The 18,094-nt window shown below is 37.5% G+C and overlaps 1 protein-coding gene and 1 non-coding gene across 2 annotated transcripts; one reads left to right on the forward strand and one right to left on the reverse strand.

Annotated features, from left to right (window-relative positions):
* Positions 1–214: 214 nt before the first annotated feature.
* On the reverse strand, positions 215–2,663 carry LOC18012653 (uncharacterized protein At1g76660). Its single transcript, XM_024151405.1, has 3 exons — positions 2,325–2,663; positions 693–1,758; positions 215–574 (listed from the first exon to the last, which is right to left on the reverse strand). The coding sequence occupies exons 1-3, from the start codon at positions 2,367–2,369 to the stop codon at positions 417–419; spliced, it is 1,269 nt and encodes a 422-aa protein (XP_024007173.1). The 5' UTR covers positions 2,370–2,663; the 3' UTR covers positions 215–416.
* Positions 2,664–16,355: 13,692 nt separating this feature from the next.
* On the forward strand, positions 16,356–16,463 carry LOC112083745. The gene has a single exon (XR_002897874.1). It is a non-coding gene; the product is annotated as a small nucleolar RNA R71 (small nucleolar RNA).
* Positions 16,464–18,094: the final 1,631 nt, after the last annotated feature.

The raw sequence follows: 18,094 nt of genomic DNA on the forward strand, positions 1-18,094 counted from the left end.
TTTAGATTTATATACAAATAATTGCAAATTAAATTTAATTGATTAAATCTTATTTTTCTGCTTTTTTTGAAAGAAAAAATTAAAATTTTTGTAATGTAAAAGTTAACAATTAGTTTCTACAGTTTTTATTATCAAACAATTTTTTTAAGTAAAAACAAAAAATTTTACAACAGAAATTTTTACAGTTAAAAATCTACTGTAAATATCAAGAGGAACAGTTCTTACCAAGCAGACAAGCAGACTCTTAGCATACAAACAGTCATTTGTTAGGAATTATACGTATATTCTATGAGTATATTTCTTTGTATAATATAAACTAAAACACCAGAGAACAGAACCCAAGCTTAATTTGTTCTGGCAAGCCACAAAACGAACAAAAGAAAAACTAAACTCTACAGATCAGTAAAAAGGGTTTTCTAGTCATGCCACGCAAAATCTCCTCTGCCTTCCCTGAAGCTTCGTCCACTTCTTCTGTAATCGATTTCTGCATCCGAACTGCACAGACCCGTCTTGTACTTTCTACTAGACTTTTCTTGTCCTACATTGCCCGGCGTGCTTGATCTCCGCATATGATCTGCGTTGATATAACACATTTGGGATCAAAAGAGACAAAACAGAGCGGCTCTCGTTAATATATCTATCTGCCTTAAACCGTAAATTTCAAAATAGGTAGTGTGACATATTAGTATTACCGTTGTACAACTCGAGGTCCAAGCTAGCCGCCTCAGAGCCATATGAATTTAACCTTTCACCTTCTGATGCATCCAAGGTACTACGAGGTCTCAAGGAGTCATCGTTAACATGTGTGATCTCCACATATTGGCTTGTAGTAATGACTTCATCTGCGCTAAAACCAAAGGAAGCTCTGTATGCTTCTAGCTCTTCCATATCTTGCTTAGAAATGCTTTGACCGTTGCCGCTATTCGGATAAACATCTGAATCCTTAGAAACACTTAGTCTTCCACCAGTATGAGAAAACGGAGCATCATGGTCAAGATAGTATCGAGCAAATGTGTCAGGACAGAAGAAATTTGAGTCCTGAGATGCCTTTGGAGTAGTGTTTGTTTCAGGTGTCTGAGCATAACTAGAGTCACTCCTTGAACATTTGACGGTTCTTGGAGAAGCCAAAGGATCCCATTGTGGTGAGAACTCGCGCTCAGGAAAAGATGAGGATCGACAATCGCCTGAGATCCTTGAGACTGGAGATCTGAGACTGCTTGCAGGACTGCCAGGACACAGTGCGTATGTTGCATGAAGATCGTTTGCAGAAATATAATTGGCTTTCTCTGTTTTCTTGAGATCGGCAGCAGATGTCAAGAACCGAGCATAAGGTACATCGGGTGAAGAAGGAGTGGTGAGGTGTGCTAACTCAGGAGGAGGAGTGAAAGGAGCAGTAGATGGCTCTGTGGTATAGGTTGAGAAAACCGGTGGTGAAACCAATTGGGTCTCATGGGCATAAGGCCCGGTTGCAAATAATGCAGATGAAGGACCTCCAGGCGAGTTAGCAGATAAAGAAAGGAGACAATTCGGAGATTGGGCTATCGAAGGAGCAGGAGAATGTGAGAAAGAAGCTGGAGACGAAGGTGGAGCAAGCATAGATGTAGCGTGATTACTCAATCCCGGTGCCTGAGATTGATTTGATTGACCAGTTGCTGCTACATTCCCCTCAGTTATTCGAGAAGCCGGCACGATTCGTCTCTCTCCTTTTTTTGAACCAAAACAAGACAATGCTTTTAAACACCCAACCCATCGCTTCCTCTGTCAATCCAGTAAAAACTCATGAGAAAGAATGAAACACCCAAACATACAAAACTGTGAAACATACTCACATAAGCATGAGAATTCAACAGGATTGCATCTTTTCGCTACAACCACTAATTTGTTGTGTATACAAAGGAATTGTGAAATATTTCTTGAGCCTATTCAAGAATAAGTGAACTATTTCTTAAGCCTATTAAAGAGGCTTAACAATGACAAACTAATCAAGATTCTGAAGCAATGAGTTGATATATAGTTTCTATTACAAGACTTATGACTTGACTTTCGCAAGGAAAGGTCCAAAAGAACTGTCTACATCAAAGATCGGTCCACACAACAACCTCTAATAGGAATTTATTCAGAATTAAAGCTAAACAGAGCTCGATAATAGATCGAGTAACTAAAACCCTAAATCAAAAGCCCTAATAAGTAACTAACAAAGCATATAAGACTGAATTAGATTACACAAAATTCTTCAACGATCTGTGATACATCGATAGCATCAGCATCCCAAAAATTACAAAAGCTTCAACAGATTCAAGCTAAAAGAAGAGGAGGACACAGACCCGTTCTCGAATAGGAAGCCTGTTATGATGGTTAGAGCTCGCCATTACCGTCAAACTCTCTGCCTCTGTTTGTTCTTGGTAACAAATTTGGTGAGAAGGAAATCACCAGATCCAAAGAGACAGAAATCTCGATTCAAATCTCACACAGGTCATCTAGTTGGAAGGAGCGGCACGCATTTCAGAGAGAAAATAGGGTTCAAATCAAAGATTCAGGAGCTGTGATAGGAGGTAAAAAGTAATACACAAAGAAACTAGATTCAGCCGCAATTTAGGGGTTTTTTTCTCTTGTAGATTCGAGGAGCAGCTGCATCTAGAAGAACAAAGCAGAGGCTGACACCATGTAGATTTTGCCGCTGTGAGGCAAGACAAAAGCAAATTTTGGAAAGCAAAAGACATTGTTTGTACTTTGTAACTTTGTATAATAACTAGGCCGAGAAATTTTAATAAAGTAATCCAAAATTTTTGACAATTTAAATTTGTTATTGATAATAGTTTGATACTAAACCGAATACAAATTAGTAATAAATAACTAATAACTAGATTATCTCGTGCGTTTGCAGAAGAATTTTTTTTTAATCTAATTTTATAATATAATTTATATTGTTTATATATATAATATTTTTTCTAATAAATGATATAATTTATTTTTATGTTTAGATATAGTTTTTTTTAAATCTATTTTTACTAACAAATTTTATTATGATTATAAAAATATAATTTTAATCCGTTTATTCGATTAATTCGAAAAGATTATGATTATAAAAACATAATTTTACTCTATCTGTTCATATTATCTATATAATACTTTTTTAATTTTAAGTATTTAAATTTTTTAAATAATTGATTATGAAAAAGCATATGATAATATAACGTTTATTATTTTTGATCATTATGAAAATATTATTTAAATTTTGATATTTAAAAAAAGTAATATCTTATTTACTATTTTGTAAAAATAATAACTAATTTAATAATTTTTATAATTAATCTTAACTATATTTTAGAAAATCTAAACTAATTGAATTAAAATTTAAAATTTTTCGAAATTAATTTTAAGGAAAAAATTTAAATATCTTATTTTATTAATTTTTGTAAATAAATAAAATAGATAAATAAAATTAAAATTTTTGTTTGGCAACAGAAATAATAGATATCCAGAAGTAGAATAGTAGAAAACTAAAAAAAAATCTGTTTGGACACAAAACATGCTTCTATTTTAATAGAAAAGATGCAAAATGTAATTATTATACTTACATATTTACCATTTAAAAAAGAGTCGCTTACACCTAATGACTCTTTTTGAGTTATTAATTACAAATTTAGGCACTTTAAATTTAAGTAGCATTTAATTTATCTGAGTTTATATGTAAGAAATAACATTGATGTCTTTACCAATAAAAAATGAGAATATATCGATTTATATTAAGTAAAATAATCTGGTTCCATCTTTTATCTTTCCCACTCTTTTTCTCTCAGATTTTTCTCTCTCTCAGATCCCTATTCTTCCTCTTCTCTATCTTGTTCTTTTCCTCTTGGATCTCTTTTTTTTTTCTCTCGCTCAGATCTCTCTTCTTCCACTTATCCACTTTGTTATTGATGCGACTGTAAACGGGGTTGGTCGGTTTTACTAAGCTTCAGGTTTTAAATTTATAACCCCTAAATGTCTGCAAGTGCACAGATGTGCGCTGTAGTACTTAGGATATCGATCCACAGAGACTTAGTTGTTTCAGTACGAATTCACACTAATGCTTAAATCAGACTAGAACTAAACAGGTTTAGGTTTTGGTTTTGGGTTTTGGATGTCACTAAATCTAAACTAAAAAGCAAGTAAAAAGCAATTGAAAAACGAAAGCAAATGAAAGCAAGTAAAAGGCGAATGAAAGCAAGGAAAAATCGAATGAAAAAGCAAAGGTTGTAAGCAATAGAAAACGAACGTTGGGCTTAAGGGTATCGCAGGGATTCATGGACTAAACTATGTCGGATTTAAACAAGTGATAAAAGTAATCAACTACATATGTTCTAGAACTCGAGGCACAGAAGTATGAATAACCTACTTTCGCAGCACTAAACAACTATCTCTCGCACCCTGATTAGTTGGTTTTCACTCTGATCCTGGAAGAGAGAAGATGCAATAGCAGAACAAGACTCATCAACATTCACAACTCAACTACAGGTAGGTTTCCACTCCTATAGAATCATTGCTCGTTTCACCCTAGTTCAGACAATCAATTAAAGCTTTTGCAACATATCATATCAGATCGGCTTCTAAGTGGCCAGCATAGAATCACGCGGTAAGATTAAAGGCAAACGAAAAACATCTAGAAGATTAATAATCCTAAACTATCGATTCATAAGCAAAGACACATGAAAAATCCCTATAAACCCAACTGGGAAACTACTCAAACATATTGTAAACAATCATCACAGAGTATAGAAAGTTATAGGAAATTAAAGAAAACAGGGAAGAAGAACGAAGAGCAGAGGCGACGGTGGAGGCGCGATGATGCTCTCCATCGGCGGCTCCTCTTTCTAAAACAGCGGACTCTCTCTCTCTAGGGTTTGTGAGTCTCACACAAAAATCTAAGCACAAAAACGAACACACCCTTTAGAATGACCTAAAGGGGGTATTTATAGCTTCTGGAGTTGTCCTGGAAACTTAGGGCTTCAAAAATAATATAGGGAATCGACTTGGGCTTTAATTAGGTCGTCTGGGAAGTGAATGACTAATGGCCGCGGTCGCGGTTCTTCTACCCGTGGGGAAATAGCCTTTGGCCGCGGTTCCGTCTTGTGCCATCTTCCGAGACTGCATTTTCTGTCTTTATCGCATCGGGTGTATCTGAAGATCTAACCGTTGGATTGTCTCCAAACCAAGTGCATTAGAAATCTGGTTGTATCCTATATGTTTTCACAAATTTTGGGGGTGATCAGACGGTGAGAAGATTTTCATCGCTTGCCATACTTCTGACAATTTGCATTTATCCAAAATTGTTCATTTGTTCCAAATTGCATATCTTTTGTCCAAGTTTCCTGAAAAGTCTTTTGAAACTCTAAAACATTGAAAACACTTTAAAAACCGTTGAAAACAGAGTTAAACACCTGCATAAGACATAATTATGATCTTTAAAAGTGGTCAAAATACGGTGTTATCAACTCCCCTAGACTTATCTTTTTGTTTGTCCTCAAACAAACTTAGATCAAGTCAGGAAAGAATTTTAAAAAAATCGCAGGAACTAAACAATAACTCAGTGACCGTCATTCTAAACCATAACTTATCGTGAAACATCTATTTGGATCTAGTCTAGAAAATTCTCATCAAAATACAAGCAAACTAGTTTGTTAATACGTCATGCGAAAATCTACACACTTAGATCTAACTTCCAGTCAACTAGCTCTCTACATTCATTAGGTGCAATAGTGAATTCTCATCAAAGGCATTATTCAGGGTAAACAGCGTTTGGCATTAAGGGCTGTTTAAGTGGTGGAGTTTAAGTGTTTCGGGTTACCTGAAGATCTGGAGGATGCAAGATATTATGCAAAACCTCAAGAGAGAGAAGGACCTGTTGGTGATCGCTAATTTTCAGTCACTTCTCCTTTGCCAAATGTTGTTGCATAATCTTCCTCCTTTGTTGTAAACAGCTGTTCCCCTAGACTTAGATCTTTTCCGGGAATCATAAAGATGATCTCCAAAACTCCATAGAATCAGATTCAAGCTTGCCTCAAGTAGAAAATTCGATCCTTTTAGACTCTCTAAGGTTTTAAATTTCCTTTCCCTTCTTGTTTTTTTTTCTTTTCTTTTTTTTTCAGATTTTTTTTTTTTTTTTTGAGAAAGGGGAAACACATTTTATAGAGAGGAGTCTAAGGGAAGAAATTGTACCAAGATTTTGAAGTTTTTTCAAGGCAAACTGAATTTTCTCCTTTTGTTGAATCATTCAAATGAAATCGCAAGTCTCCGTCTTCAGTGACTGAAAACCGCGTTGGTCCTCTTTTTCTCCGACGTTTTTGCACATATCTGCATATTGGACAATGAAAAACAAGAGTGCATGTGGTTTGAAAGATGTTAGGTTCGGTGGGGAACTAACTAAAGATAAACTAGCCATTCAGGATCAACAAAGAGTGGTAAAAAGATAAAGGAGTCTTGTATTTATGATTCGTTTCCCTGATCTAATGCTTTAATGAGAAAAGTCAAAATTAAGTCTAGATAAAATGAGCTAGTATATCCTGTCAGAAAGAATCTCCATGAATAGAAGTCCTCTGGTGGGAGTTCGTAGTGCAAGTACTCTAGCTACCGCCTAATCTAGGCCTACATCACAAAGAGAGCAAAAAACAAGAAAATAGCGTAGAAGCACACTGGTCTAAATCATCATAGTAATGTTTTATGTGTTCCTGATTTGAAAGCTTTTTGAAAATTTTTAATGAAAAACGTTTTGAAAAACTTTTTGAAAAATATTTTGAAAAACTTTTTGAAAAATTTTATGTGTCCAAAACAAACTCAAAACAATTCAAATTTTGTTAGTAACAGATGAACATCCTCCCCTAGATTTATTTCACACTGTCCTCAGTGTGATAAATCTTGGAAAGAATGGTAAAGAAAATAGAAAATCGAAGTGTTTAAGTGTACTTATTGTGCTGGAGAATGCTGCTCGTCTTATTGTGCTGGAGAATGCTGCTCATCTTTTGTAATTAAATGAAACAAAAACAAAGCAATAGAAATAGAAAATAAAGGTCAAAGGGAAATAAATAAAATACCAAGTGGGTTGCCTTCCACTAAGCGCTTGTTCAAGTCGTTAGCTTGACATTGTTGTTCGATTAGATTTATCCGGGGTCGTGACACTCCTTGATCTCATCCTTGGCCGATGATGGATCGATTAAAAGCATCACTTCTCTCTTGTCTTCTCTTTCTTCAGCCAGATATGGCTTGACGTGTTGTCCATTCACTGTAAATGAGTTTACGGTTTTGTCCCAAGGACAATGGCTCCGTATGGTTTGCCTTCCTTTATCGTGAAGGGTCCGGACCATCTTGAACGTAATTTTCCTGGAAAAAGCTTAAGACGAGAATTGAAAAGAAGAACTTTATCGTTAGGAGCAAAAGTTCTATGAATAATCTTCTTATCATGATATGCTTTAGTCTTCTCTTTGTAGATCTTCGAGTTTTCGCAAGCATTGTGTCGAATTTCTTCTAACTCGTGAAGTTGAAATAGTCTTCTTTCTCCAGATGTTTTCGTGTTCATGTTCATCTCCTTGATAGCCCGTTGCGCTTTATACTCGAGTTCTACTGGAAGGTGACATGCTTTTCCATAAACTAGGTTGAATGGTGTTGTTCCTAATGGTGTTTTGAAAGCTGTTTGATACGCCCATAATGCGTCGTCAAGCTTTGTAGACCAATCCTTGCGATGAACTGCAGTTGTTTTCTGCAAAATTGACTTGATTTCTCTATTTGAGATTTCTACTTGACCGCTGGTTTGGGGATGGTATGGAGAAGCAACTTTATGCGTAACTCCATTCTTTCTAAGAAGATTTTCGAAATCTGTTGATGAAATACGATCTTCCGTCGCTTATCACAATTCTAGGGACTCCAAAACGCGGGAATATAACAGATTTAAATAGCTTCATGATGACCTTTGCATCGTTGGTGGGACTAGCAACTGCTTCAACCCACTTAGAGACGTAGTTTACTGATACTAAGATGTATTGGTTTCCGAAAGAAGTAGGAAATGGTCCCATAAAATCTATTCCCCAGACATCAAAAATTTTGACTTCGAGAATAAAATTTTGAGGCATCTCATTCGTTTTGCTTATGTTACCCATCCTTTGGCATTTATCGCATCGCGATATGTAAGCTTGAGTATCTTTGAACAAAGTAGGCCACTAAAAACCTGCTTGTAAGATCTTTGAAGCAGTTTTGAAGGTTGCGAAATGTCCTGCGTAAGACGAGCTATGGCATCCAAATAAAATTCCTTCCATCTCTTCTTCAGCCACGCATCTTATGTCTTTCAGAAACTTTTTCTTCCTATAACCGAAAAATGTGGTGGTTCTACATCAGCTGCTAGGTAGTTCGCTATGTGCCTAAACCATGGGGTATTGAAAGCATCTGATTGTCGCATGAGTTGACGTGGTGGTGCGGCACTGGCATTGGTGGGGGTTGTATCTATTGCATAGATGTTTTCTTCCAGCAAACTATCATTTAAAGGCAACCTTTCTTCAACTTGAATTCGTGAAAGATGGTATGCAACTCCATTATCTGCTCCTTTCCGACCCAAATTTCAATGTCGAATTCGCAGTAGGAGGATCCATCTTATCAACCTCGGTTTAGCGTCTTTCTTAGACATTAAATACTTGATTGCAGCATGATCAGTATGAACTATAACCTTAGATCCTACGAGATAAGAACGGAATTTCTCAAATGCAAATACGACAGCTAGTAGTTCCTTCTCTGTTGATACATAATTGCATTGAGCTTTATCAAGAGTTCTGCTTGCGTAGTAGATTACGTGCAGTTTCTTATCTTTTCGTTGGCCAAGCACTGCTCCGACTGCATAGTCACTTGCATCACACATGATTTCGAATGGGAGTTCCCAATCAGGTGCTTGCACGACTGGAGCGGAGACAAGGGCTTCTTTGATCTTATGAAACGCGGCTAAGCACTCATCATCGAACTCGAAGTTCGTTTTCTTGCAAAGCAAATGCGTAAGAGGTCTAGCTATTTGAGAAAAATCTTTTATGAAACGCCTATAGAATCCTGCGTGTCCTAAAAAATTACGAATGTCTTTTACGTTTGTAGGGGGTTGTATGCTTGTCATGACTTCGATTTTTGCTTTGTCAACTTCAATTCCTTTTTTAGAAATCATGTGCCCAAGCACGATTCCGTCTCGTACTATGAAGTGATATTTTTCCTAATTTAATACTAAGTGCTTATCTTCACATCTTTGCAGAACTTTACCAAGGTTGCCTAGGCATTTTTCAAAAGAAGATCCATACACGGGGAAATCATCCATGAATACTTCCATGAAATCTTCAATAAAGTCTGTGAAGATCGACATCATGCACCGCTGGAAGATAGCCGGTGCATTACACAATCCAAAAGGCATTCCTCGGTAAGCGAACCTGCCATATAGACAGGTAAATGTCGTTTTTTCTTGATCCTCCGGTCGAATAAGAATTTGGAAAAATCCGGAGTATCCATCAAGGAAGCAATATTAGGGGTGATTAGCTAACCTTTCTAGCATTTGACCTCGCCCTGGGCTTTCGGGTATCCGGTTCGGTTCCGGATCGGATCCGAAATGTTTCGGGTATTTCGGTTCTCAAGGTTTGGAACCAAATAGGTACCGAAATAATTTCGGTTCGGTTCCGGTTCGGTACCTGTCGGTTCTGGATCGGTTTGGATATCAAAGTTTAGAACCGAAAATTATCCGAAAATTTCGGTTCTCTAAATTTTTGGTTCCTAAACCGGGTAAAATACCCAAAATCAGCAAAATTGTATCTGAAATCACAAAAAAAACCGAATCATCAAAGTTCACATTTTCATAACAAGTTCCAAACTTAAAAGAGAAGTTCATACATAAATAAAAACAAGTTCTGCATCATCCTAAACCAAGTTCATACAACAACAAGTGCCGAATCAATAACCAAACTAAAAACAAGTTCTGAAGAGTATAAGTGCTGAATCAATAACATTGTCTAAATTCAGACTCAATGAAAAATGGAAACAGACATAGAAGAGTAGAAGCGAGAGATGCAACTCCTGAAAGATGACCTGCGACTCCTAAACCCTGTAAAAAAAGAAAAACATGAAACGATCAGATAGTGGAATGACAAGTGAAAAAGAAAAACATCATACTATCTGATCTAAACGTGGACTTCTTACCAGATTTATGTCCTTGTTCATCATTGACTCCTTAGTCTTCAATATTTAATTCTCCAAACTCTGTATGAACATTCCAAAGACAATAAATACTTAAACAAGTCAACAATAAAACAAAAAAATCGAGTAGACAGTTTACCTTTCTGAAGATCATCCTGGTCTTCAACATCATCAAGGAGCTGTTCAATGGTTATAGTCCCTTTGCTATCCATACGAATCTCCCTCTTCAGCCATTGCTCTGTACACATCGACACTTCTAAAGTGTAGTGTGTCAAGCAACTTCTCGAAGGATCCAATATGCGACCACTAGTGCTGAAAGCAGACTCAGATGCAACTGATGAAATTTGCATTGCTAGGACATCTTTAGCGACTTGTGATAGAACTGGAAATTTTAGGCTATTAACTTTCCACCATGATAGAACATCATACTCTGTTCCTTCGAAAATGTGTGGATTCTCCACATTCTCGGGCAGATACAACTCAAGCTCAGTAGTAACTTCTTGAAATCCGGTTTCTTGCACCAGCTCCATGTAAACCTGATCCATTCTCTCATAACGTGTTCGACCAGCTAAGTCCATTCTGCGGTTTCTGCTTCTACCTAACTCTTGAGACCGAGGCTGAGATGATGATCCACTTGCTTGTGTCGGATCAGAAGTAGCAGAAGTTGATGCATTTGAGGTTCTGTTCAAGGAACTACCAATCCTACCATTATACTCTTCAAACAACATCTTCAGAATTTCCATGACCGAATCATACATTTCATTAGCAACCATACTATCTGGTCCATATAGCTTCTCAAAACAAAGCTTAGCAAACTTCATTTTGTTCCTTGGGTCGAACACACTAGCCACTATCAACATCCTATTCATTTCTGTTTCAAACCCAAATGGATTCCAATACTTCCCTAACTTAGCCATCATATCATCGGCTTTCTTCAATTCAGTATCAGGATCAATGGTCAATAAGACTAAGTTTCTTTCTATGGTCACCATCTCATTATAACACTTATGTGCACGAGGTGAATTAGTAGCAGAAAGCACTAACGTAGCATTATAGAAGATGATGAGGAAGTTTAGAAACCTGTCTACCTCGTCCCAATCTTCTTGAACAGGAGGTCCAATCCTCTTCGTCCCATCCACTCTCTCTTTAAAGTAGTCATTATACAGCTTGTCCTCAGCAACCATCTTCTCAAATGCAAGCCTGAAGTCCATAGCCCTACTCAACATTAGATATGTCGAGTTCCACCTGGTCTTGCAATCGAGAGACAGACTCCCCCTTGTCATCTTTGCAGTGTCAACCCGCAGCTCAAAAGACATCTGCCTTGGTGTTGAAGACCTCACAACGCCCACACCATTCCGAATGGCACAGACATGCTTGTCCAGATCGTGCAGTCCATTTCTCACTATGAGATTGATAATGTGAGTACTACACCGTACGTGTAAGTACTCACCACCGAGAACAAGAGAATCTGCTCCAACTTGAGTAAATTGTTGCTTAAATCTTCGAATGGCAGAGGAGTTGGCTGTTGCATTGTCAACTGTGATGCAAAAGACTTTCTTGATCTCCCAATCAGCTAAACAATCTATAAGAGCAGCACAAATTGCTTTTCCTTTGTGATCACAAACATGCTTGAATCCGATGATCAGATGCTTCAACTGCCAATCTCGGTCAATGAAGTGGGCAGTGATTACCATGTAGCTAGAGTTGGTGGTGGGAGCTGTCCATATATCAGTTGTCAGGGACAACCTCTGCTTACTATCGCCAAGCACCTTCTTCATCAGTGTCTTCTTCCTCACAAACATCTCCTAGATGTCCCTTGTAGATGTTCTCCGAGATACAGGCTTGCACAATTTCACTCTGTTGCAAAAATGCCTCCAAGCCAAGCATTCCACGAACGAAAGAGGCAACTCACCTATCATTATCATCTCATTCGTAGCCTCTCTCACCACAGCATCAGATACTCTACACAGCTTCATACCATCAGGATCTATTTGCTCTTGATTCTTCTTCTTTGCTGCAGCCCACGCATGATGCTGCTTACAGAAGAGAAGATGCTTCCTCAGATTGGAGGTGCCGGATGTTGATGCACATGCCATTGACCTCCCACAGTAATGACAATTACACTTGTCATAGTTCGCCTTCGTTCTTGTGTAGTGCTCCCAAACTTTTGATCTTGTTCTTTTCTTTCCCTTAGCAGTAACCTTCTTTTTCCCTTTCCCTTTACTTGTAGAAGTAGGCGGAGGAGTCTCAGCTTCATCCTCTGTCACCTCTAAGTCATCATCCATATCAATATCAGGATCTTCATTCATGTTTGGATCTTCTGGATTTGAATCCATCTGCAGTGTTTTATGTGATTCGAAGAATAAGGTTTCCTTATTCTTACTTAACAATATTTCACTACCAAACCAAGCAAATCATAAATCATACGGATCTTCACATATCCGACATTCACCTAAGCTAACCAGTTTCTACTTGAACATTCACGAATAACAATTCCAAAGATTCACGATAACATTCACCTAAGCTAACCAGAACATTCACGAAATAACAATGCAGAAAGGCTAATGACTATTTCATTTAAGAAGAAAATTTAACACAAACACAAAAAAAACAAAGGCAAATGAACTCTATTTGTTAAATAAAGGTAAAGAAAAGACTAATCCCCAAATCAATTTCATATTTTTGCACCGAAAACCTTAAATCCCCAAATCGATTTCATTTTTTTTTTAAAAATCCTAAATCCGATTTCCAAGAGAGTGATGACAAATTCATAGTATAAACGTCCAAATAGATGATTACATGAACTCAATTTGATATTTTCGCAACCAAAAACCCTAATCCCCAAATCGATTTCATTTAAAAAAAAAACCTAAATCCGATTTCGAGAAGAGTGATGAGAAATTCGTAGTATAGACGTCGAAATAGATGATTAAATGAACTCAATTTCATATTTTCACAACCAAAAACCCAAATCCCCAAATCGATTTCATTTAAAAAAAAAACCCTAAATCGATTTCATCATGATTCAAACGATTTTCAAGTATATGTTGACAATTTCATAGTGGAAACGTAAAAAAAGATGATGAAATGAGTTCATTTCAACATGATAACCCTAAACCCCAAACCGATTTCATTTTTTTTAAAAACCCTAAATTCGATTTGGGAATTACAATAAGAGAAGAGGAAGATACTTACCTCTGGCTGGTTTATGGATGCAAAAGACGGTGGAGCCGGCAACACACGACGGCTGTTCGGATTTGCAGATTCCAGCTTGGTGAATCAGTGGATCGGGTCGTGTTTTAGAGATGAGAGAGATTAGGTTTTTGTGTTTAGTCGATTTCTTTCTCTTTTTGGGTTTAGAAATTTTTTAAGCTTTTGTTATTATTTTTTTTTCTTTCCAATTTTGGATATTGGGTTTGGTTTCATTTAAAGCTCACTCCCTTTATTTCTTTTTAATTTGGTAAAGCCCACAAATTTCCCACAAATTAAAACCCATTCAAAATCGAGAAAGCCCATCAAAATTATGTTTCGGATATTCGGTTCGGATATTCGGTTATCGGGTAAGAACCGGAACCGACCCGATATCCGTGGATCTTCAAACCAGGATCCAATAGGTTTTAATCTCAAATCCGAAACCGAACCGAACCGGTTATTTCGGGTCGGTTCTGGTTCGGGTCTCGATTCCGGTTTTTATGCCCATGGCGAATTTGACCTATGAAAAAGTGGAAAATGATCTTTCCTAGTTGCTGCGTTCAGTTTCCGGTAATCGATGCACATACGATGTCCAGTGACTGTTCTTGTAGCGATCATTTCATCTTTATCGTTTTTAATGACAGTGACTCCTCCATTCTTCGGGACAACATGAACTGGACTAACCCAAGTGCGGTCTGAGATAGAAAATATTATTCCAGCTTCTAAAAGCTTCATAATTTCCTTCTTGACAACATTCATGAGGTTAGGGTTTAGTCTCCTTTGACTCTCAATTGAGTTTTTAGCATTATCCTCTAGATTAATCTTGTGCATACAAAGATCTGGAGAAATTCCAGGTATATCATCAAGTGAATATCCTAAGGCTTTTCTATGTTTTCTCAGTTCAGACAACAGCATTGTGGTTTCTTCTTCTGTCAAACCAGAGTTTATAATGATAGGATAAATAGAATTTGATCCAAGAAAAACGTATTTAAGTTCGACGGGAAGAGGTTTGAGCTCGACTGTAGGGGCTTTAAGCTCGCTCCAAGGATCATTAATTTCTGAAGCAGTGTCTTTAAGAGGTGTACGGATGTTTGTTTGGTCCTTAAGATCTAGATAGTTTAGAGGCTTCCTATAAGTTTCAGACTTATCAAGCATACACGCGCACTCACTTGAAATTTCTTCAAGGAAATTGAGTTCGTCTTTTGTGGGTGAAAGCGTGACACTTAAAGGGTCGTCGAGAAGTAGATCTTCATAGACTTCCTCAATAATTTCATCTAACTCATAAATCCAACAAATTTTGCCATCCAAATTCGGTTTATCGAAACTTTTGTTCATGTCAAATTGCATAACTAGGCCGGCTAAATGAAGGTGATCAATTTTTCTTTCACGAACATTTGATTATGGCTCCGGCTGTAGATAAGAATGGTCGTCCAAGAATAAGAGGATCCTTAAGTTCTCTTTCTAGTTCTAGAACTACAAAATCAGTTGGTATGGAACATTTTTCGATTTTGACGGGAACATCTATTAAGATACCTACGGGTTGTCTAACAGAACGATCAACTAATACTAAGGAAATTTTAGTGGGCTGGAAAGTGTGGTGCCCTAAAATTTTTTTGACTGAAAGAGGCATCATGTTTATTCTCTATCCTAAATCACAGAGAGCAAGCTCAAAAGTCGTATCTTTGATGGTGCAAGAAAGTACGAAGCTTCGAGGATCGTTTTTCTTTTCATGGATTCGGCTTTGCAGGATAGAACTACATTCATGGGTTATCATCATTACGCCTTCTTCAAGAGTTAAAGAATTTGTTAGAATACCCTTCATGTATTTTCTTAAAGCGGGAATCATAGCACAAGCTTCTACGAAAGGTAATCTCACATTTAATTGATCGATTAACTCTTTCAGCTTAGCTTTTTCTTTCTCCTTCTTCGGGGCTCTTAAGGCTCTAAGATATGGTGGTTTAGGTTTATAGACACGAGCTGGTGGAGGTGGAATCGGGTCTTCTCCGAGGGTTTCCCGGGATGTATCTTCTCTTACTTCTTCTCCAACCTTCTCTCCTACCACTTCTTTTTCAATGTCTTCCACCGTGACTCTTTCTTTCTCTTTCCTTTTCCTTACCCTTTTCCTCACCTTCGGGATCTTTAGGAAATTCAGGCTCTTTGTAAGCTAAACCACTCCTAAGTGTGATAGCTTTCACATGATCGGAGGGGTCGGCTTCGCTTGAGCTTTCGAAAGAATTTTCACTTGGCTCCTCCTTGGAATTATCTATGTTTTTAGAATTAGTTTTGATCATCAGGCTGAGGAGGGTGGAAAATTGTTCATTGAAATCTTCTTGCATCGTTTTTAATTCAGATTTAAGATCACTAATTTCTTCAGTCCTAGATTTTTCAAGCTTTAGAATTATTTTGTTTAAATTTTCAGTTTCAGAAGAGGGAAAACTAGGATAGGGATTGGAACTAGCTTGAATAGCCCAGATAGGTTTGGAAGATGGTTTCCCGCGGTCGTATGCCTCGCGACCGTGGCAAATGGGTCTTGGCCGCGGTCCAGTGAAGCACGACCGTGGTGAAAGCATGGTTTCCCGCGGTCCAAAATAATAGACCCGCAGTGATCAGGTACGAAGAGAAAATCTTGAATTTGATAGACTTCTGCAGTGTTCATCATCTCTTGATCATAAGAATCCATAGGGTTGTCCCAACCATCAAAGTTACACGTATTGTGTGCCTTGTTTGGTTGTTGCAATCCAAGTTGGCTCATTATGTGATGGAGACACTTCATAACTTCCGAAATCTCTTCTTTCTTCTCAGGAAGTGCAGAGTTGCCAAAGGTTGCTTGATTACGGATGCTGTTTGAGAGATTGTTGATGAAAACACGAGCATCTTCTACAGATCTAGTTGAGAAGTCTCCATTACTTGCAGTGTCGAAAGAGTGATGTAACTTTGGTGTTATGCCTCGATAGAAGATACCCATCAGGTATTCGTCGGTATATCCATGGTGTGGACAATCTCTTTGGTATTCCCTATATCTCTCCCAAGTATCTAAAAGATCTTCATCTTCTTTTTGTTTAAAAGTTTTTATCTTGTTCCTTAAGAGGTTGGAACGATTTCTAGTGTAAAAACGGTTTAGAAAAGCTGTTCTACACGCTGCCCACGTTTTTAGTGAAGCAGGTTCTAAATATTTTAGCCATTTGCTGGCATTGTCTCTCAAAGAGAATGGGAAAAGATTACACTTGTGGTAATCCCCATTTGCTGTAATGGTTACACATAATTCTTCGAACGCCTCGATATGAACCATCGGGTGTTCAGATGAATAACCATAGAATTGATTTTGTTAAACTAAGTGGATATAGGGTACCTTAATTTCGGTTTTACCATCCTCTTGTAAGGCTGGTTGAATAGCTCTTCGATCTCCGATGAACTTTTCGAGTGAATCGAAACTTCCAATCAGTTCATCATCATCTTCATGTTTTACCGATCTGATTAGCTCATTGTCATCATAGATTGGTTATTCAAACTCATCATTACTCAGGTCATCATCATCGATCGGATCACCATCCACGTGATATGGTGGATCACCAAGAGTTCCGGGAACGTGTTTCCGGTCTCCCATTGCAAACAAATCTGAAAAATTCAAAAGAAAAAGTAAACGTAAACAAGTGTTCTAATGGATTTAAGCTTGGATTCGCAACGAAACAAATCAAAGTCCCTGGCAACGGCGCCAAAAACTTGATGCGATTGTAAACGGGGTTGGTCGGTTTTACTTAGCTTCAAGTTTTAAATTTATAACCCCTAAATGTATGCAAGTGCACAGATGTGCGCTGTAGTACTTAGGGTATCGATCAACATAGACTTAGTTGTTTCAGTACAAATTCACGCTAATGGTTAAATCAGACTAGAACTAAACAAGTTTGGATTTTGGTTTTAGGTTTTGGTTGTCACTAAATCTAAACTAAAAAGCAAGTAAAAAGCAATTGAAAAACGAAAGCAAATGAAAGCAAGTAAAAGGCGAATGAAATTGAAGGCGAATGAAAGCAAGGAAAAATCGAATGAAAAAGCAAAGGTTGTAAGCAATAGAAAACGAACGTTGGGCTTAAGGGTATCGCAGGGATTCATGGACTAAAATATGTCTATTTTAAACAAGTGATAAAGGTAATCAACTACGTATGTTCTAGAACTCGAGGCACAGAAGTATGAATAGCCTACTTTCGCAGCACTAAACAACTATCTCACGTAACTCTGATTAGTAGGTTTCCACTCTGATCCTGGAAGAGAGAAGATGCAATAGCAGAACAAGACTCATCAACATTCACAACTCAACTACAGGTAGGTTTCCACTCCTATAGAATCATTGCTTGTTTCACCCTAGTTCAGACAATCAATGAAAGCTTTTGCAGCATATCATATCAGATCGGTTTCTAAGTGGCCAGCAGAGAATCACGCGGTAAGATTAAAGGCAAACGAAGAACATCTAAAAGATTAATAATCCTAAATCTATCAATTCATAAGTAAAGACTTACAAACTTCCCTTTGAAAAATCCCTTTAAACCCAACTGGGAAACTACTCAAACATATTGTAAACAATCATCACAGAGTATTGAAAGTTGCAGGAAATTAAAGAAAACAGGGAAGAAGAACAAAGAGCAGAGGCGACGGTGGAGGCGCGATGATGCTCACCCTCGGAGGCTCCTACTTCTAAAACGACGGCCTCTCTCTCTCTAGGTGTTGT

This window comes from Eutrema salsugineum, unplaced genomic scaffold, assembly GCF_000478725.1.
Source record: "Eutrema salsugineum unplaced genomic scaffold, Eutsalg1_0 scaffold_6, whole genome shotgun sequence".
Lineage (NCBI taxonomy): Eukaryota > Viridiplantae > Streptophyta > Magnoliopsida > Brassicales > Brassicaceae > Eutrema > Eutrema salsugineum.

Bases quoted from the DNA above. Each gene is read 5' to 3' on its own strand.
- LOC18012653 (XM_024151405.1), bottom strand. From the start codon at position 2,369: ATGGCGAGCTCTAACCATCATAACAGGCTTCCTATTCGAGAACGG. The intron at 1,759-2,324 runs GTCTGTGTCCTC...CTGGATTGACAG, and splicing joins GGCTTCCTATTCGAGAACGG to AGGAAGCGATGGGTTGGGTG. The intron at 575-692 runs GTAATACTAATA...ATATCAACGCAG, and splicing joins GGACCTCGAGTTGTACAACG to ATCATATGCGGAGATCAAGC.